Source organism: Peromyscus californicus, unplaced genomic scaffold (genome assembly GCF_007827085.1).
Source record: "Peromyscus californicus insignis strain IS unplaced genomic scaffold, ASM782708v3 Scaffold_11__1_contigs__length_118956290, whole genome shotgun sequence".
NCBI classification, from domain to species: Eukaryota; Metazoa; Chordata; class Mammalia; order Rodentia; family Cricetidae; genus Peromyscus; species Peromyscus californicus.
Window position 1 is genome coordinate 81,723,013 of NW_026294402.1, and position 22,512 is coordinate 81,745,524.

A 22,512-nucleotide genomic window follows, 5' to 3' on the forward strand; every position below is an offset into this window, starting at 1 on the left:
CATGGGAATGTGAACATCTATGCATTCTTTCATTTTATTGTTTTTATTTTATTTCTTTTATGTATGTTAGTGTTTTGTCTGCATGTTTGTCTGTACAACATGTGTGCCTAGTGTCCGCAGAGACCAGAAGGGGGCATCAGGTCATCTGGAACTGGGGTTATAGACAATTGTGAGCCATCATATGGGTGCTGGGAAAAGAAACCTGGTCCTCTGAAGGAACAGCATGTGCTCTTAACTGCTGAGCCATTTCTTCAGCTCCTGGACTTCATTTAAAAAAAAGCAGAAACCCTTACCTTTAATATGACATGCTGTTTTACTGGGTGACATATAAAGCTAGTTTGGCAAACAGAATGGCAATAGAATATTTTCATAGAAGTGTATATTGTGGGCAAGAGTGGCCATTATGGTCAACTCTCTTTATGTGTACCACATTTGGCAAGAGCAGGTGCATCCTCAGATGAACTTGTTCAGCCTACAGAAGTCATGGTTGCTACTTAGAGTGGAAATTACTCATTTATGACTTCAGCATATTTCCTGAGCGCCTAATATGAATGGAATCATGTTAAGTACCAGAGAGACAGCAGTGAGCCGAAAATCCAAAAGCACCTTCTCTCAAAGCTTGGATTTGTGCCATGCCTTGGAAGCCCTTTCTGAAAGGGAGAAATCTGAGGGAAAGATCTGAAGGAATTGTGAGATTGAGCCATGTCTGAGGGAAGACCATGTCAGAAAGTGCTCCATGGCCAGAATGAACTGGAACATGTGAGGAAAAGGGAGGTCATCCTGGTCCCAGAGAAGTGAATTCCATACAGAGAGGTGTAGAACCCAAGAGTAGAGCTGTCAAGGAGAGCAGGACATGGGGAGAGACATAGAGATCGGGCTAAGAAGTCAGATAAGGGTTTGAAACAGGAACATCCTCTGCCTTGGGTTCTACTGGGATCACCGTGCCTGAGATTGAAGTGAGCGAGGTTAGAAGCAAGGACCAGTGAGGTACTCCTCGGTGTAGCCATTGATGTGCCAAGGTGCAGCCTGAAGCCAACTGGCAAGAAGTGCATGGGTTTCAGATGTTTGTAAACTGGGATCTCTCCTGATTTGTCAGTGGCTTGACATGGGCTTAAGAGAACAGGCAAGCTTGCTTTGAAGCTTTGTGACCGGAGTAATTGGTAGAATGAAATGGCCATGAACTTGGACGAAGAAGTGTAAGGGAGAGACAGGTGTGAGGGAGGAACATCAGGGCTCAGTTTGCACCTGTAAGATTAAGACACTTAGCAGACATCCAAGAAGACAAGGGGGTGAGGATGAAGGTATAAGTCTGAGAGCCCTCGTCATTTAAATGCCTTTCAAGGCTAAGAGGCTGGTGAGTGGGTGTGATTAGGAAACTGGGGGAGGAGGGACCTGGGATTGAGCCCCATGGTACAGTTAATGTCAGACGGTAGGCATCTGTGTGGCTTAGAGTCTATCAACCTGACACACAGGAGAAGTCACCTGAGAAGAGGGCACTTCAATTATTGAGGACTGTCCGCCATCAGATTTGGCCTGTGTGCAAGTCTGCAGGGCATTTTCTTGATTAGTGATTAACGTGGGAGGGGCCGGGTCATTGTAGTTCCACCTGGGGCAGGTTGTCTTGAGTTGTATAAGAAAGCTGGCTGAGCAATCCTGTAAGCAATGTTCCTCCTCCATGGATTCTGCGTCAGTTTCTACCTCCAGGTTCTGACCTTGAGTTCCTGCCTTCACTTCCCCTGGTGATGGACTCCATGTAAGGTAAAATAAGCCCTTCCTTCCCCAAGTTGGTTTTGGTCAGTGTTTATCATGGGGGTGAGGGATGTGGAGGAAACTAGCACAGGAATTTGAGTATTGCTGTTTTGGACCTGACAGTGGTTTTTTGGTTTTTTGTTTGTTTGTTTTTTGGGCGGGGGGGGGGGGGGGGGGGGGGGGGGGGGGGGGAGGACCATGAGAGAGGATGTTGGAACTTTGGACTGAAAAGTCACTGAGTGCCTAGAGGTCAATGAGCTATTGTGGGAACTCGAAAGGTCATGCTGAGCACAATGCAGATGATACAAGTCTGGACCGTGAAGTTTCAGAGAGAAGCAAAGACTCCATTGGGCTGTTTGTGAAATATATAGAGAAGTGAAACCTTTGTTTTACTGAGGAAATGGATGAAGATTAGCTGGAGCTGAGACATCAGCTGTGATTGAGACTGGCTTCCTCGAGGTAAAATCTTCTGGGAAGTATTTACTCAGGGTCAGCCCACAGAAGCTGTGGTCCAGGGGACCCAAGGCCGAGTTCCAAGTTGGCAGCTGGACTTGATAAGGTGTAAGTCTCCCCCATGGTACTGGTTTTGAAGGCATGAAGGGATCAAGGAAAAGGGCCGAGGCTTGGCACTGTAGGGCAGAGTTGGCATCTCTCCAGAGAGAGCCCAGGAGAGGCCATGGATGAAGGTGCTGTCTCAGCTTCATTGAAAACCCCAGGATCAAAGGGGTCATGGAGAGACACTCAGGCTTGGCAGCATGAGGCAAACTCTGAGTCCTGAAGAGAGCCCACTGGTGAAGGTGTGGCCTCAGAAGCAGTGGTGACTCCAGAGTTTTAGGGATGCCAGTACCTGTGGGCGGGGTGGGGGCGTGGCCACAGAGGGCAGTGCAGTTTTAACTCCTGTGCCATAGAGTTAGTCTTAGCATCCCTTCCCTTCTCCTCTGCCCACTCCCTACTTAGGAAAGGGGAAGTGTGGACTGGTCCGCTGTTCCCTACAGAAGCTGCTGTTGTGGGTTCTGAACAAAGAGACTGGGTAGTGAGGCTTCCCTGGGAAAGCAGCTTTTAATTACGATAGCAATCCTGGCCAAACTCTTATTACAGACAAACAAAAGCCCAGAGCAACCAATACCGTAAAATGGGGCCTTTTGTATGACTTTTGTTTTGTCTCTCATGTACGCTAACATATAATTTTATTGACCATTTTAAATCCTTAAGGTGGGAGTCTAAAGATGGCCTGAATGTAGAAGAGAGGACTGCTCCAAGACAGACCAGGATCTCACATAGGCATTTTAGTCGAGAGGAAAGCTCAGGGCAGCCACTCTGCTCTTCCTTTAAGGCTTTGGGAAGGCTTATTAAGCAAGGAAGGGGTGAAGGAGAAAGCTGGTCAAGTTTATGTATATAAGGACATTGCTCAGTCCACAAGGCTATTTATTGTTTTCTTTCCCTGGCTCTCAGGGACCCCTACCATACTGTCCTTAGGAGAGACCTTCTTAGTAAACAGATTTGGAAATGTCACTCATCATGGTGGGACTTCATTTTAATTCTGGGCCTGAAACCTGACACTGGCATGTAGTTTTAGGGTTTGTTGTGAAATACTACTTTTTTTTTTTTTTTTTGGTTTTTCGAGACAGGGTTTCTCTGTGTAGCTTTGCGCCTTTCCTGGAACTCACTTGGTAGTCCAGGCTGGCCTCGAACTCACAGAGATCCGCCTGGCTCTGCCTCCCGAGTGCTGGGATTAAAGGCGTGTGCCACCACCGCCCGGCTGTGAAATATTACTTTAACTAGGCAAAGATGTGTTACATTTGTTAATGTTGTGAAATATTACTTTAACTATGTAAAGTGTTATATTTGTTTATGCTGCATTTAATTATGTAAAGATGTGTTGCTGTTTCACCTTGCCTGCCTAAGGCACCTGATTGGTCTAATAAAAAGCTGAACAGCCAATAGGTAGATAGTAGAGGGATAGGCGGGGCTGGTGGGCAGAGAGAATAAGTGGGAGGAGAAATCTAGGCTCCAGAGAAGAGAGAATGAGGGAGAAAGAAAAGGAGATGCCCCGGGCCAGAAGCCAGGCAGCGGCCAGCCAGCCACAGAGGACACAGGAAAGTAGGACTTACAGAATGAAAGGAAAGTAAAAAGCCCCAAGACAAAATGTAGATAAAGAGAAAGAGATTAAAACGAAAGCTAAGATAAGGCCAAGCCTTCCTAACTACTAACCAGTTTCCGTGTCATGATTTGGGAGCTGGTTGGTGGCCCAAAAGAAAAAAAAAACTGTTACAGTTTTAGGGTTGACTCTTTCTATGAAGCAGTTGCTAAAATACAGTGTGTAGAATTGAAGATAACCATACACCATGTTACCATAGCACATGCCCAAATCACTGAGATTTATAATTTCAAGTCAGCTGTACTTGAACACTTGTGTTTTTTGTGATTTGCTTTATGTCTTTTTATTATTGTATGTGTGTGCATGGTGTGTGGGTGGGTGCACACACATGCCTTGGTATTCATGTAGAGGACAACTTTGTGGAGTTGGTTCTCTCATCCTAGCTTTCATGGGTTCTGGGACACAAATTCAGAATGTCAAGATTTCTTCACAAGTGCTTTTTCTGCTAAACCATCCTGAAGACACCTCTCTACGCGCCCCCCCCCTTTACCTTTATGCCTTATTTCCATTATAGTAAAAGGCAAGATCTAAAGAAATTGCTGTTTCTTTAGCATTTGGGATTAAATACCAGGAGTGCAACATTACTTTTTATCCAGAGTGCTAAATATACAGGATGGACCCTGCAGGGCAGACTTCGACCAGCTCCAAAGTGGTGAGGATTTCTGTTCAAGTGCTGGTGTGAGGAAGCTGTAGCCAGGAGCTAAAGCAAACACAGGGACACAATGTCCCCAGTCCAAATGGGGTTTAAAGTAGGAGTAAATTAGGAGACAAGGATGGCCATTGGAATGATAAAAGCCAGCCCTGCGGGATACCTTCTCAGCTGAGCAAAGTGCTCTGAGAAGCACTTTCAACCAGCCAGTGTAGGCCAGCCTCAGCCTGGGAGCTGGGATAAAGCAGCTTGTGCAGCAAAGGACCGAGGCAGGGAAAGCAGGAGGTATTCTTTTGTTTGTTGTGGTCAGGAGGTCAGCTATACGTCCATTCCAAAAAGTGATCAAGACCTGAATTGCGACAACATGAACATGAATGAGGTGGAGTAGAGTCAACTCATTTTAAATGTCTCAGAAAAAAAAAAAAAATCTAACCCAAGGCTGCAAAGTAGAAGATTGGAGCTTGGGATAACCTGTGACCTGTCTTCACACCCCCATTGTGATGGTTGACTGATTTCTTGTTATATGTGGTGCACCCTGGAATCTCCAGAAAGCTCAGAGTCCTGAAATGTTTCTAAGCTAGTTCAAATCCCTCAGAACACTAATCTCACTTTACCTGTCTTGCAGATTCCATTGTGATTGGATTCTGGGTTGGTCTTGCGGTCTTTGTGATTTTCATGTTTTTTGTGCTGACTTTGCTGACGAAGACAGGTGCCCCACATCAAGAGTAAGTCTGGGCTACTCTGTGTTTCACATAGAACTAGACCGGGAATCAGGGTTGGGCCATTCCGGGATGGGGAGGTGGGTCGGGCATGGATTGCTACCCAGATGCAGGTGCTGTCCAGGAGAGATCACTTTCTCCCCCACCTTTTGCCTCTTGTTGCCCTTATCAAATCAGGCTTCTTGGTCCTTCCCTGCCATGTTCATGCTGACCCCAGATCTGAGTTTTATACTGAAGTTCAGATGCACCTTCTCCCTTTTTTGAAAAGGATTTTCTATGGGAGACATTGGCTGCAAATGCTGATGTGTTTACAGAATTGAGCCGGGCAGCAGCACTTCCCTACCTGTGTCTCCACACGTGATCTCTCCTGCCTGTTGTGGTGGGTTCTTTGTCAATACTTAAACTATAATGAAAAATCCCAATGAAAGGGAACTATTCAGCCCATCACATAGTTTGCTTGAGACCTCAGGAGCTAGAGAAATCCTTTAAATACAAACATTCTAAATGATGGGCAAATGCTGTCATGTTTAAATATAAGCTGACATATACTGGAGAATCCCTTTAAAAGCCTCTAGAAATATTCTCATTTTCCCTCTCTCCTCCTTCCCCTCTCCCTTTTCTTCATCCTCTTTTCCCTAAAAAAACAAAAAAAAAACATACACTTTTGCTTTTTGTATTCTTGTTCTAGGAAATCCAAATACGTGGTGTGGTTTGTAATAGGAAGAAAAGACAAGGTTAAAACAAACAGACAAAACAGATCAGAGAGATGGCTCAGTGGTTAAGAGCATTGACTGCTCTTCCGGAGGACCCTGGTTTGATTCCCAGTACCCACATGGCAGCTCATGACTATCTGTAACTCTACTTCCAGGGGATCTGATGTCCTCTTCTGGCCTCATTTGGCACCAGACATCACCTGGTGTACATACGAGCAGGCAAAACATTGTACCTACACCTAGCTAGGCCATGCTATCTAGCTCTTTGGCCAAACACTACTCTAGGTGTTTCTATACAACTATTTTTTAAAAAATGAAGTTAATACTTAAATCTGCATACTTTAAGCTAGGGCTGGACAGATTACCCTCTGGAAGGTGGGTGGGCTTCATTCATTCAGCTGAGTGACTTTCTAGAATCATCTTGACAGCCAAAACAAGAATTCTTCCCCGAATTTACAGCCTGTAGAACTTACAGAGTATGAATGAGCCCATTCTGGAATGAAATTTCTCTACACACATATGCATGCATGGAGTAGAGGCAATGGGGAGAGACTGGGAAGAAAGAGGGAAAGAGGAGAGGGCGAGAAGGAAGGGGAGGGATGGAGGCAGAGAGAGAGGGGCCAGAAACAATTCTGTTGTTTCTCTGGAGAACCCTGTCTAGCCTACTTCCTTAAGGAGTCATTCTGAACTGTGCTCAGTCACAGACCAGGACGCTGCATGCTTCTAACAAAGTGAAAGGGCCTTCACTCTCAGGAGATAGTGGATCAACCCAGAGCTACAGCTTAACTACTTCTTCACCAAGTCTGGGACCATGTTTAGATGTGGCACTGGGAGGGATTATTTGGGCTAACCTGGGTCATGGGACATTAGTGCCGCTGGGATGTCAGGAGAGCACAGCACAGGCTGACTCTTCCTCAAGTTGACATGACACGTTGGCAAGGGACAGACAGAGGTTTCTTCCATTAGAGCAGTGGTTCTCAACCTGTGGGTCATGACCCCCTTTCCCAGAGGTCGCATATCAGATATTTACATTACGATTCATAACAGTGGTAGAATTACAATAATCTTACAGTCGAGAAGGTCATGACGACGACAACAACAACAACATGAGAAACTGTATTAAGTGTCGCAGCATCAGGAAGGTTGAGGACCACTGCTCTAGAGCATCGAGTCCCTCAGCTGTTGTGACAGCATGCATGGGGATTCTGACCTTCCTGTCCTTTAGCTGGGAAGTAGTACACATCCTTTCCTCCTGTCAGTCACTGATCAGAACCAGTCGTGCCCTCCTGCTGACTCAGGATGGGGAACAGTGGTATGGTGGGCTTCCTGTCTAGAGGAGGAGAGAGCCAGGTGCCTGTGGGCATGAGGAAAGAAAGGCTAGGGAGAGATCCAGGTAGGAAGCTGCTTCCTCTTTATTAAAAGCTTTTAGGCCTCAGAAGCAGCTTTGATGGTGGTAATTTTTCCCGTGGAGTATTGTTTGTGTGTGGCGGGGAAGCTCTTACCTGGATGTTGGAGAGATAGTGAAAAGCCATTCTGTCTCACTTGTCAGTGGGGGAGCCTGAGTGGTATCTTGGAGCATTTTAGTCCATTAGCAGACATCTGTCAGAGAGGCCAGTAGGGTTAGGGTTAGAGAGGTCTTGGATTCATTTTTATGTTGGATATTTTGGACTTCTTAAAAAAAAAAATTCCAAGCCTCAGACATCCACCACAAATGGCCTTCTTTTGTAGCCTTTGCTAAATGACTCATGTCCTGGTAGATGTAGCTTTTATTTAAGGGCGAATACAGGCTTGCTCGTGATCTTATAAAACTGGGGATGACATTTTCTCTCAAATTGTAATTTAGCAGAATATGGCACTCACTGCGGGATGGGGGTGTGTAACAAGAGCAGACACCGTGAAAATGTCAGCGCTGGGAGTCACTGGTGCTCACCGCAGCCCTGGGCTAGCTGGCAGGGTGCAGACATGGTGAGTGGTTGCTAAGGAACCCTGGGATCTCAAGATGCCAATGACCACTGTCAACAGGTGGGAAAGCTGTGTTGGGTCCATCCCAGAAACCTTGGCTGACTTGCCTTTGTTTCCCCATCAATTAAGAGGTTTTACTAAGTGCGTAGTTGCTGCCTGCCCAGGGCCATGCTGAGGAGAATTCTAAGGGTAGACTTTTCCCTGCCCACACAGCCTGACATCTCCCTGCTAATCACCAAAAGGTGTACACAGAAGGGCTTTCATCAGCGTGTGTGCTTGGCACCCCCGTCAGGCTGATTTACACCGTGTGTAAACTCTTGGCACAGACTGTGTCTCTGTAAGTGGTGGTGGTTATTTTCTCACAGAATTTCACTCTTAGGAGGACGTGTCTCAGCTTGTAAGAGCCCCTGTGGAAGTGACTGTTGGAAATGGCAGGCTGACCACCATTCTGCTCAGCCCGCTTCCATCCCTGAGTAGATGAGGAGAGTAATTGGTGTGTGGTGACTCAGCCCGGCAGCAAGCATTTGTAGGGAATCGGGGAAATTCTTTGGGACTGACTCAGGGCATAACCTGTGTTGTCCTCTGCAGCTGGAGGGGTGTGTGTGTGTGTCCATCCTCCTGATTTGATTTGGATTTCTGTCACAAAAAGACCAATCTGAAATGGCTGTGTCTCATAGTAGTCAGGGTTTGGGACAAGCCTCTAGATACAATCTTGTGTTCAGTGTTTCATATAGCACCCACTGAGGCCATGTTTTGCAAAGCCCTTTGAGGGACACAAATATTTACCAATGTGCAGAAAGGCCAGAGGCAGATGGCTCCCTCAGAAGGCAGAGAAGCATGACCTGTGAGAGAAACCGGAAAAAGATGCAGGAGAGGGGTGGATGAACAGATGCCTTCCTGTTAACCAGATCACAGAGTCTTGCCATGGAGGCAGTGACCACATCAGGATAGAGGCCTGCTGGACATCACAAACAGAGGCATAAAGAGGGGCAGTCGGGTCCACTGTAGCTATACTGTAGAGTGAGTGAGGGGATTGGTGAGAGAGAGGACGTGGGAAAGGATTAGGAATATCAGGCAGAGGGTGGTGGGGACTTGAAAGTAGTTAAGTAGATGGGGTGGGACATGGCGAGTAAGGACAGTCACTGCATGGGTTAGAGAACTGAACAGGTCCTTCTGGGAGATGCTGTCTATTCTGGTGCTGATAACCCGCAGGCCTGGAGAATATTGGGTGCACCCTATAGTGAGAAAATGCCAAGGCTTGAAACAGTCAGGTCTAGCCAGGGAAACAGATGGGTGTTGGAGATGATTAGTGAAATCCAAATTAAAAATAAAGAATACACATTTTCAAAACAGTGAGGAAACAGGTCCAAGTTTCTAGCAAAATAAACAGTCTTTATTTCTCAGACCTTAGGATGACGTGGGAAGACTTCTAAACACTCTAGCTAGATCTCGGCTGCAAAACAACAGCATAGACTTGGGTATGAACTGTCGCAAATGAGGAACTGGGATTCCTGAGGATAATATTTTCTGGCAACATTCTTTGAGCGCTCTGTTTTCATGATGGTATCAGCCATTAGCCCAGCCTTCCAAGGTTCCAGTTCTTGACTCTTGAGGCTTCTGGTTTCCGATGTCATTTTAGCTAAGTTGGAATTTAAGATGTTTGGACCTTGTAATTTTCTATTTCCACAGATGTAGCTGGAGCTGTGGACAATTTTAAACTTCTTTTTAACTACTCCTGTAGATGTTGTGAGCTTTAGTTCCCCCCAGGACCTCCCAAGTTTGAGAGGCTGAAGCTGCAGCTGGTTCTCTGTCAGGAGAACATATAACCTATGGAGTGGTACCCAGGCCACACGTTTTATGAGTCTAGCAATAATGCGTGTATTTCATTCCTGAGGACTGAAGGCCGGGTACAGCTGCAAGCTCCCCACTCACTGTTAGAGAGCATCTTTTGACAGTCGCTGTGTCCATTACCTAAGATATTCACAGGTATGAATCAACAAGGGCTAAGTGGCTTTAAGAGTATCGCCCTCTAGCATACTTGTGTGAATTGAGGCCTGCAGGCTGTATCTTGCAGAGGATATCTATGTATGTGGCCCACAAGATCATAAATTTACTTAAAACATATTTTTTTTGTAACTTAAGGTTTTAAATAAAAAATTTATGTGTATGTGTGTATCTGTATGCCCTTTGTGTGTAGGTAGCCACAGAGGCCTGAAGAGGGTGTCAGATCCTTGAATCTAGAGTAACGGGTAGTTACTAAGCACTCAGGTTCTCTGGAAGAACAGTCAGGCTTGGCTCTTGGCTGCTATACCATCTCTCTAACCTGTAACCCAAGGTCCTTGAAGGTGAACTTCGTAAACAGCCATGCTGTGTTAAACGTTGAACATGACTGCAGGGTTTTCGCCACCTTTCTTGAGGGCGATTCGCACTAATAAATAGCTGGAAGATAGCCCACCACTACCATGGTATCTGGGCCTGTGCAAGCACCCAGGCTGGCCAGTTGTAGAAGGTACCAAGTGCCAGATGGTTGGTGCTTGCCAAGCACCCTGGGGAGGAGGCCCCATGGCAGACTCTTGAGCAGCTCTTGGAGATGTGGGGGGCAAAAACAAGGTGGTTTCCTATAGCCAAATACAGGAAGACAGAGGAGAGACCTGCGTGGGATTGATTGTTGGACCTCCCACATCACTGGCTCTGGAATCTACACTGTCAGTCATCTTTCCATTCAGGTTCATCTGCTTCCGGGTTTAGGCCTTAGCTGAGCATGCCTTTGACCTTATTTCCAGCCTGCAGGATCTGTAGAAGAGGCATCTTGCCAAGCCAAGATTTGCTTTAATTTCAGTTCTTTTCATGACTGATGTGTTCATTCACTGATCCAATAAAAACATGCTGAGCAATTAGTATATACCTACTGCTGTTCTTGGAACTGGGGATGCAGTAGGCAAGAAGCTCACAGTGCCTTCCCTGGAGAGCTTACAACCTAAAGGAGGTGACAGAGAAGTGGAGAAATAGGTACAACACAGAGGAAGATGGATGAGGAGAAGCACCCCGTGTCCCCATAGAGCAGCTACCCCAGGTCATGAGAATCGGAAAAGGTTTCTTGCAGAGATGGCTCCTAGATGACTCAGGAGGGGCTGAGAGAAAGGAGCAACTTGGTAGATACTGACAGGACTTCTACCAGGAAGTGCTGTTAGCCTGTTCTGGCTGCTGGAGACCCATGCTGTATGCTATAGGCCTGTGAGTTTGAACATCACTGTAGCAATGATGGTTGGGGATTCTATGAAAATGCTGATTACTGAGTATCTCCAGAGATCCTAAAGGTCTGTAAGGCAGGACTCTGTTTCTTTAGAAGCACCTAAATTGACTTTGATGCAAGGCTGGGAGATAGCCTAGTTGCTAAAGTGATAGCCATGTAAGAATGAGGACCTGACTTTGGATCCCCAAAGCCCACATGAAAACCAGTATGTGCTGTGTGACTGTAATCCCAGCACTGGGAAAGGTAGAGGCAGGGGGATTCCCTGGTTCTTGCTGGCTAGCCAGCCTAAGCTGAATCAGTGAGCTACAGGTTCAGTGAAAGACCCTGCCTCATAAAAGTAAAAACAAAACAAAGGTGTAGAAATAATTGACACTGGATATCGACTTCATGTCTCCACATGCGCCTGTACACATATTCACACACAAACACATATGTACACATAAACATCACATATACAAAAGCACAAAAATAAAGATTAAAAATTGATATCAATTCAGGAGATCTAAGAATACCTAGAGATCCCTGGAGTGCTTACGGGATGCTGGGGGGTCCTGTACCCTATCTGCCCTCAGGAAAATCCAGCAGCTTTCATCCAGAGGTTTTTGTCTTGGAGTCCTATGTTTAGAAGTGATGCATCTCTTTGCTAGTGCTGGTCTGCATAACCTTAAGGGACACCCAGTAGGTGCTTCCTGGGAATCTCTTGGCCTGCCCTCCATGCAGGACACCATGAGCCTGTAGGTGAGTGAGCTGCAGGTCTGTGACCTCTCTTTCTTGTCTTTGTAGCAATGCAGAGTCATCAGAGAAGAGATTCAGAATGAACAGCTTTGTGTCAGACTTTGGGAAACCAATGGAGTCAGATAAGGTGTTCTCTCGTCAGGGTAACGAGGAGTCCAGGTCTCTCTTCCACTGTTATATCAATGAAGTGGAACACTTGGACAGGGTCAAAGTCTGCCACCAAACAACAGCCATCGACAGTGATGTCCAACTCCAGGAAGCCATCAGAAGCAGTGGGAGGCCTGAGGAGGAGCTGAGCAGGTTTATGAAGTTTGACATCCCCAACTTCGTGAACACGGACCAGAACTCCTTTGGGGAGGATGATCTTCTGATTTCAGAACCACCTGTTCTTCTAGAAAATAAGCCAGTTTCCCAGACTTCACGTGTAGACCTGGACTGAGAAATGCTTGTGGGCACCTTCCTGAGGATGTATTCTGTCTCTGTATAGCCAGAAACCTACCCCCCCCCCCTTGGTGTGTGTGTGTGTGTGTGTGTGTGTGTGTGTGTGTGTGTGTGTGTGTGTGTGTGTAGAGAGAGAGAGAGAGAGAGTGGATGATGTTGAAAGTTTAAGATCTAGGCTAGGGCTGGGACTTAGTGATAAAGGTGTAGAGTTTGGAGAAGGAAGGCACCATTTTGTTGTCTTTTTTGAGGGGGGAGGTAGTGAGTTTTGTTTCTTTCCCTTTTTGGATTAAAAACACACAGTATTAAAGCTTCCTTATTGAAAAAATTGGCTACATATACAGTTGAGCTGCCCTGGGTGAGGGTTAGGTCACTGCATTCTGATCTAGCCCATTTGCTACCATTCTTTGCCTATAACAGCTGCTTTACCTCTCTGGACTGCATGGCTTTAAAGGTAAGGCGGCATATCTGGAGTAGACGACCCATCCCAGCTCAAGTATTTTGTGACTTTCAGACTTAGCATCCAAGACGAGCTAACGTATATAGAAGCAGTAGAAAATAGAACATGGCATCCTGGCTCTGATTGCAGGCTCTCCAGGTCTTGGTACCCTCCCCTCCAGTCAGTCCTGCACTAGGTCATTATAGCAGGAATCTTAAAAGTTCTTATTAATAAAATCAAACCTGAGCCAGGTATTGGGGTGAACTGGAAGATCAAAGAGACAGAACAAGCCACAGCTAACCTCACCTGGCCAACTTCTCAGCTGGTCTTGTTTCCTCAGATTGGAAGCTTCTGTGTCCTCATCCCAATGGCTCTCAGCTGAACTGCTGCTCGAAAGCCTGAAGCTTAACCAGCTAAAAGCTTCTAGTTTCTAGTCTTCACACCTTATATATCTTTCTCTTTCTGCCGTCACTCCCTGGGATTAAAGGCTCACTTTCTGGGATTAAAGGTGTGAGTCACCATGACTGACTGTTTCTAATGTGGCCTTGAACTCACAGAGATCCAGAGGGATTTCTGCCTCTGGAATGCTAGGATTAAAGGTGTGAGTGCCACCGTTTTCTAGCCTTTGTATCTAGTGGCTGTTCTGTCTCTGACCCCGGATAAGTTTATTAGGGTACACAATATTTTGGGGAACACAGTACCACCACAGGTCATATGTTAGTTAGGGGAGCCTTTAGCAGGAGTCCAGGAGAGTCACACACTGTGACAGTGCTTCTGCTGAGACACACTGAGGCAGTTTATCTGAGGAACTCCATCTGGGACAGCTCTGACCCCAGTGAGTGCCAGCCTAAAGCACTTCACAAGCATTTGAGCTCTCCAAAAATGGTAGGGCAGATTGTCATCTGGCTGATTGGGTCCCTTCTGAGCATCCCTGTGTGGTCACACTGCTGAACTCTTTGGCTTCAAAACAAGATACTGTTTGCCATGCTGTCTGTCTGCTTTGGCGGGTGTGTAGATGTTGACTGCCTGGCTTGGAGCCGAGATGGTCAGTGGGTTGTGTGTACCACAGTAACATGTTCAGGATGGGGTGATGTTAACATGAGCAACATGTTCGTTTCAAAAAGGAATCAACCCTAATTTGCTGGCGTCAGAAACAACTCAGTCTTGCACACGGTGAGTTGTACGCATGGCCAGCTGCTCGTCTCTGGGTAGCATTGTCTTTGTGATTTGTCATTTGTCTTGCTTAAGTTGCAAAATAAATGCATTTATTGCACAGGAATTTTCTCTGGCTTGATTTTAACACAGGCAGGTTTTCATTTCTCTAAAAAGCTATCCCATGTCTGCAATGTCTCTTGATTTCTGAGAGTGTAGACTCAGCTACACAGGAGCTTGGTTTGGGAATGACTCCATCCAAGGAAGTTCCTTTCTGAAAATGTCTTTGAAGCGAAGTTCAATTTTTTTTTTCCCTCTGTGTAGCTTTGGTGCCTGTCCTGGATCTCACTCTGTAGACTAGGCTGGCCTTGAACTCACAGAGATCCGCCTGTCCCTGCCCCTCCGAAGAGTGCTGGGATTAAAGGCGTCCACCACCACCACCACCACCACCCCAAAGTTCAATTCTTTAAGAGACCAAAATAAAGTAGTAGATCAAGGATTATTTAGTATAATTAAAGCCATTTTAATGAATCCTTACAAATAGATACATGTTACCTTCATGTATATTTTTATGCAACACAACAAGATTGACCTTATTAACTTGCATGAGTAGTAATAATTTATATCAATTAAATATAAATTATGGGCTACTTCTTAATAATGGTTGAAAGGTATTTGAGATCATATTATGAGGCTGATTGGCCAGAAGAGGACTTAGAGGACTAAACAATAGGAGGGATGTTCCTGAGTGCAACATAATTTTAAGTACAAAATGTTAAGAACCTTGAAAAGCCTAAGACTTTATAACCTCTTACAAGTTAGCAGGCTAGGCGCTCTCAGCCTCATGGATGCTTCCACAGAAGCAAAATTTCTGAGCAAGACCAAGAATTTCCATTTCAGCCCAGCAGACTGCAGGTGACTCAGATGTTGGTTTCTGAGTTAATTTTCCACTGCTTTTATAATTTTGGACAGACAATGGCTTAAGGCAACACAAACTTTTTTTTTTAATTATAGTATACAAGGCTAAAACCAGCCCCAGAAAACTAAAAACAAAGTATTAACAGGGCTGTGTTTCATCTAGAAAAGTTGTGGTTTGGACTTGGAATGTCCTCCAAGGGCTCAGATGTTGAGCACTTGGTCCCCAGCACAGCAGTGACCAGAGGTGGAATTCTGGGAGGAGATTGGATCATGAGACTTATGAGCTCATTAATAGACAAATGGATTCCTAGTTTAATGGACTGATAGAGATGATAGAAACTTAGAGAACCTTGTTGTTAGTATACTTCGGAAAGCTGGGTCTTGTTGCTGGCCCTTCTGTTCCCTGGCCACCGTGAGATGAGCAGCCTCCTTCACCCGGAAAGGACAGAACCAAATGACCATGGATTGAAGTCTCCAAAACCATGACCTAGATACACGTTTCCTTCACTTCTTTCAGGTATTTTGCACACCAAAGGAAAGTGACTAACGTAGGAGGCTCGGGAAGAATCCACCATCGTGCCTTCATCATTTTCTGCAGGGGGCTCAATCTTCGGGTCTCGATCCCGTGGTACTGTGACAGCTTTCACTGTCTCCATCTCTGACTGCCCTGCTCTCCTCTTATGAGGAGTCCGGTTCACTTCTATTGGATTATGGAGGATAACCCACTCCAAGTCTTCCCTTCTTGATCTCATCTGTTAAAGTCACTTTCCTCATGAAAAGTAACATCGGACCAGTTTCCAGAGATGAGGATATGGTCATGTTGAGAGCCAGGAACCCTTCCTGTCTTCTTTGGCCCAGTTCATCCTCCATGTAAAATATAGTTATTGCAAAATGCTAGAGTTTCAGTCCATTACAGTATCAACTCCAAGCTGCATATTGTCATTGTTTTAACCACCTCCAGGGTAAAAAGTCATCTCCATCTATAGACCTGTAGAACTGAAAATAATTTTTGGTTCCTTGGTGTGAAAAGTCTAAGATACAGATTATAAAATTCCTGTTCATGGGTCACAGGTCCCAATACATTTCAAAACTCAAGGGAGATGACAGTTCCACTAGCTTTCAGTGTAGCTTGTGACTTTATACCCTCTCACCTAAGAACTGACCTAGCCTGACGCTGAGCTTCCAAGATGAGATGAGATGGGGCACATTCATGATGGCACACAGTAGCCTGTAACTTATATTCTGAGCCTACACCTCTTTTGGAATGGTCCTTTGTCGTTGGATGGGAGAGTGTGGCCTTAGCTGAGTATTTATCAGCCTGTTTCTTCATGAATAATTTTACCTTGTGAGATCTCTTTTGTCCACTTTATCTTATTCAGACAATTTTCTGCATAATGTTAGGGGCACTTAACATATTTGGGACTGTTTAGCTCATTGTTCCACTTCTCTGGCTTTTCTGTCTTTGTTTATGGTGCTTCACTTGCAGGACGAATGGGGTAATGACTTGCCAAAGGACCCAAACTCTAAATGGCTCATGACGATGACATGTGGCTGTGTCTCAGGGACATCCCCTCATTACCGTACTCTTGGAGGAATTGGATCCTTCCCCGAGCTACTGTATGCCCAGCCCTGTTCTGGCCCTCCTTTGGGAGCAGTCACTGGTGTGCCCCTGCACTTACCGGCCTGCTGCTGTCTGGAATTTTGGTCACGTCTTTCTCAGTGATGTGTAGCTGCTGCCTTTTGTGTGGCTTAAACTCCTTATACTGACTAGAACCAGCTGCATGACATTAGCATCACTGCATGAGCGAGTCAGCCTTCCCGCCACTCAGTGATGCCAGGTAACCCTCACCTGGCTGAGGATTTCTCCCGTCAGCAATGTTGTGCTGAGGGCACTTATGAATGCTTCTATTTTCTTTTTTCTTCCTTTCCACTCTCACTACGTCTGGTGATATTATGAGAATCCTATTTATTTGCATCACCCATTAATCCTTAGAAAAGCATCATGATTTTAAAGGCTGCTTTATAATTAGAAAAGCACTCCCAGAATTTTGTCCTAAATAGAATCTCAAATAATGATTTGAGAAACTCAGAGCATTTTGATTTTTAAATCCAGAATGGCATGCCTATAATTCCAGCACGTAGGAGGCTGAGACAGGAGGAATGCCAGGAGTTCAAAGCTACCCTGGATCACATGGCAAGATGCTGTTTAAAAAAAATTCTTAGTAAACTTAGTTTTATAAAACACTATAGCAGAGTAGTCATTGCTGTGAAGCCACTTCTTTCTGTGGTACTTTTGCAGCGGGTTTTCCTGTAAGAGTCATGAAACTATTAGGAAGCGAGTTAGAAATTAGGAGGCTTGAAAGTCATCCAGGATGGACCTAGTCAAGCATCTAATCAGTGCCAGGGCCCTATCTCATGCCCCTAGTACCACACCAATTTTGCAAGTGATGGGTTGCTGACTATAATTGCCTCCTCTTATAATTTGTAATGCCAAAGGACAGAAAAGGATCACAATGCCACTTCTTAAAATAGAAGATACCAGATAGAAGGAAGGAAGGTGGAGGCAACAAGGCTTTGCTGAGGCCCATTAGAAGGCTCTTCCCTCCTGGCAAAGCATCGCTGTTCTTACACATTTGTACATACTTTTCTAACACACCCTGCTGACATTGCTTATGGTCAGAAGAACAAGATCTAAATTGATTCTCAGGCCCTGAATGGAGACGACTTTCTGAACGCCAAGGAGATTATAAATAGAGTATATTATATGTTATATATATCTTATATAGATTATAAGACTACTATTGAAATGAGGTTTTCTGGTAAAGAGCAAAGATGTGCACTGTCCCTTCCTTTGGAATTAATCCAAATGGGCCCATCAGTCATCAGGATGGAAAAAATATCTTGCAAGAAGCTACTACAAAAAAATAATAGAAAGTCCACCTAAACATGTAGGCTGGCAGAGTGGTCTCCTGGACTCTTTGTGGAGACCCACAGAGGTTTCCTAGTGAGAATTTACTCAGGGTCTGAGTATCTGAGCTTGCTTTACCCAGCAGGGCTGCATAAGGGGATGATTTGACCACGGGCGTGTTTACCAGGTGTTTGGAAGGGTCTACACTTGGCTGTATGGTGTGCTTTGATCTTGCAAAGGGGAGGTCTCTTGCCTCTCCCTTTGGCATGTTGTAAAAGGCCTTTTGAATAAACCTTCAATGTAGCCAGAAGTTTCTGGGTCCCTGCCTTGTCCCCAATGGTCCAGACAAATCTCTCTCACCCGCAGCTGCTCGGACCCAAGGGCTTATATTACTTACAAACTGTATGGCCTATGGCTTTAGCCACTTGCCAGCTAGCTCTTTCATGGTAAATCAACCCATTTCTATAAATCTCTGTTACCACATGACTGTGGTGTTACCCATTTGCTGACATCTTGTTGCTCCTTCAGCAGCGGGCTCACATTTCTCTGCCTCTGCCTTTCTTCTTTCGGTCATGGGTGGAGCAAATACCACTACACTTTGAGGCCATTGGGTAGTGATCCAGGCCCTCCTGAAGCCATCCTGTGTTTCTGTCTGTCTTCTTGTCTTCAAGGTCTCTTTCTAGGTAATATTTTCTTATCCCTCTCTCATAAGAACCCTTCCAGAGGTGGGAGCTGGCCTCCCACAACCCTTGTAACATATTAATACATAAGTGACAATTACATGCTAACATTCTATCCCTAAACATCTCCAATTTGCTATCAGCTGTTTTTGATCCATGTTTCAGCCAAACAAACTGTTAGAAGCCCTTTCTAACTTCTTGAAATGCAAAATTTAGTCTTGAGACAGGATCTCATCTATTTTAGTGCTGGGATTTGAACCCAGGTCTTTGTGCATGCTAGATAAGCACTCTGTTGATGGAGCTACCTCCCCAATCTGATGAGTTCTTTATTCAGAATCTCTGCTTTTGTAGATGCGTATCAGTATGTTTGGTCTGATCCAACTTAATATTCCTTCATATGCATTTTTCCATTAATCCCTTGGACTCTACTTGTATAAATTAGAAAACCCACACCTTCTTGTGGGCTACAGTTCATATCTCACCTTTGGGAGCTTATTGGGATTTAAGTCCATTTACAGGTATAGAAGCAACCAGGGTTGGTGGCCTTCTGCCTCAAGGTAAACCAGCATTATCTTGCTTGGCACTTGCCTTAGGATAGGCCATTAATGTTTGAGTCAATGCAAGCTTAATTCCCTCTTGTGGTGAAAAGCTGCTATTGCCTACTTCTGAATAGAGGTCATCAGGCTGGGGATGTGTAGCTCAGAGTGCTTGTCTGCATGCACAAAGCCCTGGATTCAAATCCCAGCACTGAACTAGATGAGATCCTGTCTGAAAACTGAAACACCAGCACTATCAGAAAGAAAAGCTCTCATTGAAGCCCCCAAACTGTAGGGTCATAGCCTCCATCCTACTGCTAGTAAAAATCGGGTTCTATGCTCTTCACTACTCTCCACTCTAAGCCATCTTAGCCTCTAAACACATCGCACCAATAAAGCCAGGATGCCTCCCCCTCTGTTTCCAAGACGAAGCTCAACAAGACTCTTCGGGACCATGCAGTAGTAAACAGGGCCCTCTGAACACCATCACTTCATGAAAAGCCACTGTGTGTTAAGCATGGCCCCCTCTCCTGTGCATTCTCTAGATCACTGCAGCAGCCCACCTTATGAGACAAGGATGCACAGATTGGATGGACCAGCAGGATTGCAACAGCTCCAGGGTATGCCAAGCCCCATTCCTGAAGGCAAAATGGCCGTGAGGGGCATCCATGTACAGACAGAAATAATGTATCTGGACTTGGCTTACTAGTCAACACCATTTTCTGCAAGTTTTCCTTGTGTTTTAGAACCAGCTTTGTACTTTGAATGGCTCATATATAGAATCAGTCAAAAGGACAGGGTGGGGTGGGAAGCTATATATTCATAGGTGTGGTGGTATTTTACTTGTACTGAAATGTGATTTTAATTGTATGTTAATAAATAAAGTTGTCTGGGGGTCAGAGCTATTAGAGCCATAGCAAGTGCATGGCGGCGGGCACGCCTTTAAGGACCTGGAGGGCGGTACATTCAGGCAGTGACGAGGCAGTCACATGTTTGGGTTTACAACCAATGAGAAGGCAGAACAGCTAGACTATATAAAGACACACACAGGAAGTAGGTGCCCTTTTTGGAGAGCTCTCTTGGCTGAAGAGGATCCCTGAATCAGGAAGGGTGAGGCTCTTAGCTCTGACCTCTTGGCTTTCTTCTCTGAATTGGCTCTGTGTTTCTTATTTAATAAGACAGTTGGTTACATCTACACATAGGCATGTATACTGATAAACACACAACACCTAAATAATAAAATAAATTATTTGTATTATAACTCTGAAATGTTGTACAAGAAAAAATTGAAAATGATATGCTTTTTTACTCCCCTCTCAGAAAAACACACACTACAGAATGTTGGCATTAAGACAGTAATTACACTTGTATTTAACAGGTGCTACACACACACACACACACACCACACACTTCACAGCCTTTGCTCATGATGTCACTAGACTGGCTCACCTGTCCCTTATGAAATGTTCTACTTTGCAAGTATTACCTCAGAATTGCATTTACTGGCACATGCAGCTGGAATGTAGTCCAAATCGAAATGTTATTAATGTAAAATATATTCTAAAGATTTAGCTTACAGTTTCTTGTGACTAAAAATTAAAATTTACTATGCAGCTCTTATGCTCCCCAGGGCTACTAGGAGCACCCAGGACAGACACCAAGTGTGTCTTCATGAATAGCATGCTCTCCAGCAAGGGGCTGTAGGACAGACTGGGACAGACCCTTGAAGGCAAACTGTCTGCAGCTTTGATTTACCATCATCTCACACGTTTCTGATCTGCTTTAAAACAATGGGATTGTAAAATAAGCTAGAGCTATTTTTATTTTTTTCTAATGTACATAGTATTTCTTTTTCAACAGAAAAGGTAAAACTTCTTATATTGTTTATAATTTTAGAGCTGCCAGAAATTAGGATTGTCATTTACTAGCCCTGGCCTAGTAATGGATACATCAAACTGTGCCATTAGTTGTCAATTTATATCAGGTCCAAAAAACCCAAGAGAACTTGCTGTTTCCCTGTACAGAAGTTACAACTGTCATTTAAATTACTGAGCTCTCTGTAGCTCAGCTGGCAGTTGATGAGACTGTCCCCCGCATGCAGCTCACATTCCTCTACCCATTTCATGAGAAAGAGCCGCCTTCCTGTCCTACGGATAATGAAAAGTACACATTTAATCTATAAAATGTGGCTGAGGACAAGCACCGCTCTCCTTCCGCTATAGCCTGGGAGCGAGCCCTTCGGCAATAAACCTTGCTAGTCGTGGTCTTCCGACATTATGGAACCTGCTCATAAGTCATCTCCAACGTGATTAGTTAACCGTTTTCAGTAAACCACACGGTGACTGACAAATGTTCTTTTCCTTGTTGGTTCAGGGCAGTTTATTCTGACTAGCATTGCTACTCTTGCCGTCACACACGCCTGTCTAGCAGAGCCTTATTTTTCAAAAGCTGTCCCGACAGTGGCGCGTTTTCATCTGTCTTCCCATGAGGTCACTCGGATCCGAGCTGCGACTAAAACTCGGCCGTGTTTACTTCATCCCCAAGAGCGGCCACGGGCACAACCACGCCCTGCCGGTGCAGCTCCCGCAGAACATCCAGCATGGAGTCTAGTTCCGTGCGGAACTTGTCCAGCTCCCGATTCTTCAGCTGCGCCAGCCTCTTCCATTTCTCGACCTCCCTGTTCTGCTCACTCTCCACTACTTGCCGTGTTTGCTGTATTATCTGAAAACACGAAAATTTCACATTATTATTCCAATTCGTAGTGGAAATGAGGAACATTAACAGTTTTAAAGAACGGGACAGGTATACTGAAGGTATACCCAGGGCTTCTTGGGGGAAACTCAGCTCAACCATAAAGGTTAATTTTTTTTTTTGTCTTCGAAGGTTTATGTAAATTTCTCACTATCTTTTATGGACTGAGTGTCCCATCACCCCCCAAAACCACGTGTTGTAGCTCTAATCCTTGGTGTGGCTGTATTTGGATTGAGGAAATAAGGTTAATTAGGTTGTACTGATGGGGCCCTGAGCTGATAGGATTAGTGTCCTCATAAGAAGAGACACACATAGAAGGGCTTTCTTGCCTCAAGTAAAGGTCATTCAAGAATGCAGCTTGCAAGCCAGGAAGGCAGCCTCATTAGAAAACAAATCAGCCAGGCTTTACAACAGTCTAATCCAGGAGACTTCAGCCATGGCAGCTGGAGTTGACTAACCGCTGTAGGGTAAAGTTGAGCATCGGCATCAAAGCCAGTCCGAAAACATCACATTCTCTGTCTGTAAATGCAGTAAGCCTGTCCCAGTGCTAGGTACGTTATACATCAATGACCATCTTCCAATAAAAATTCTATAAACATGTGAAATGATTGGAATATGAAATATTGTTCCCAGGGTAATAAATGTCAAACTTATTAGGTACCCATCAGTGCTTAAGGACATAAGTTTTCTCTCTCAAAATATAAGGAAAATCAATATTAAAGTATTTGAGACTGGAAGTCTTACTTTTTCTG

The 22,512-nt window shown here is 44.9% G+C and overlaps 2 protein-coding genes across 9 annotated transcripts in view; one reads left to right on the top strand and one right to left on the bottom strand.

Moving 5' to 3' along the window:
• Positions 1-14,094, top strand: part of Mrap2 (melanocortin 2 receptor accessory protein 2) — a 37,088-nt gene extending 22,994 nt beyond the window's left edge. For all 7 annotated transcript variants that reach the window (XM_052716144.1, XM_052716091.1, XM_052716119.1 and 4 more), the window contains 2 exons: positions 5,182-5,281; positions 11,987-14,094. In XM_052716144.1, the coding sequence (XP_052572104.1) occupies positions 5,232-5,281; positions 11,987-12,377 (441 nt within the window). In that variant the 5' untranslated portion in view covers positions 5,182-5,231 and the 3' untranslated portion in view covers positions 12,378-14,094. The remainder of the gene's footprint in view (positions 1-5,181; positions 5,282-11,986) is intronic.
• A 6,145-nt stretch (positions 14,095-20,239) lies between these two features.
• Cep162 (centrosomal protein 162) overlaps positions 20,240-22,512 on the bottom strand; it is a 70,481-nt gene continuing 68,208 nt past the window's right edge. For both annotated transcript variants that reach the window (XM_052716074.1, XM_052716081.1), the window contains one exon: positions 20,240-21,730. In XM_052716074.1, coding sequence (XP_052572034.1) covers positions 21,521-21,730 — 210 coding nt within the window. In that variant the 3' untranslated portion in view covers positions 20,240-21,520. The remainder of the gene's footprint in view (positions 21,731-22,512) is intronic.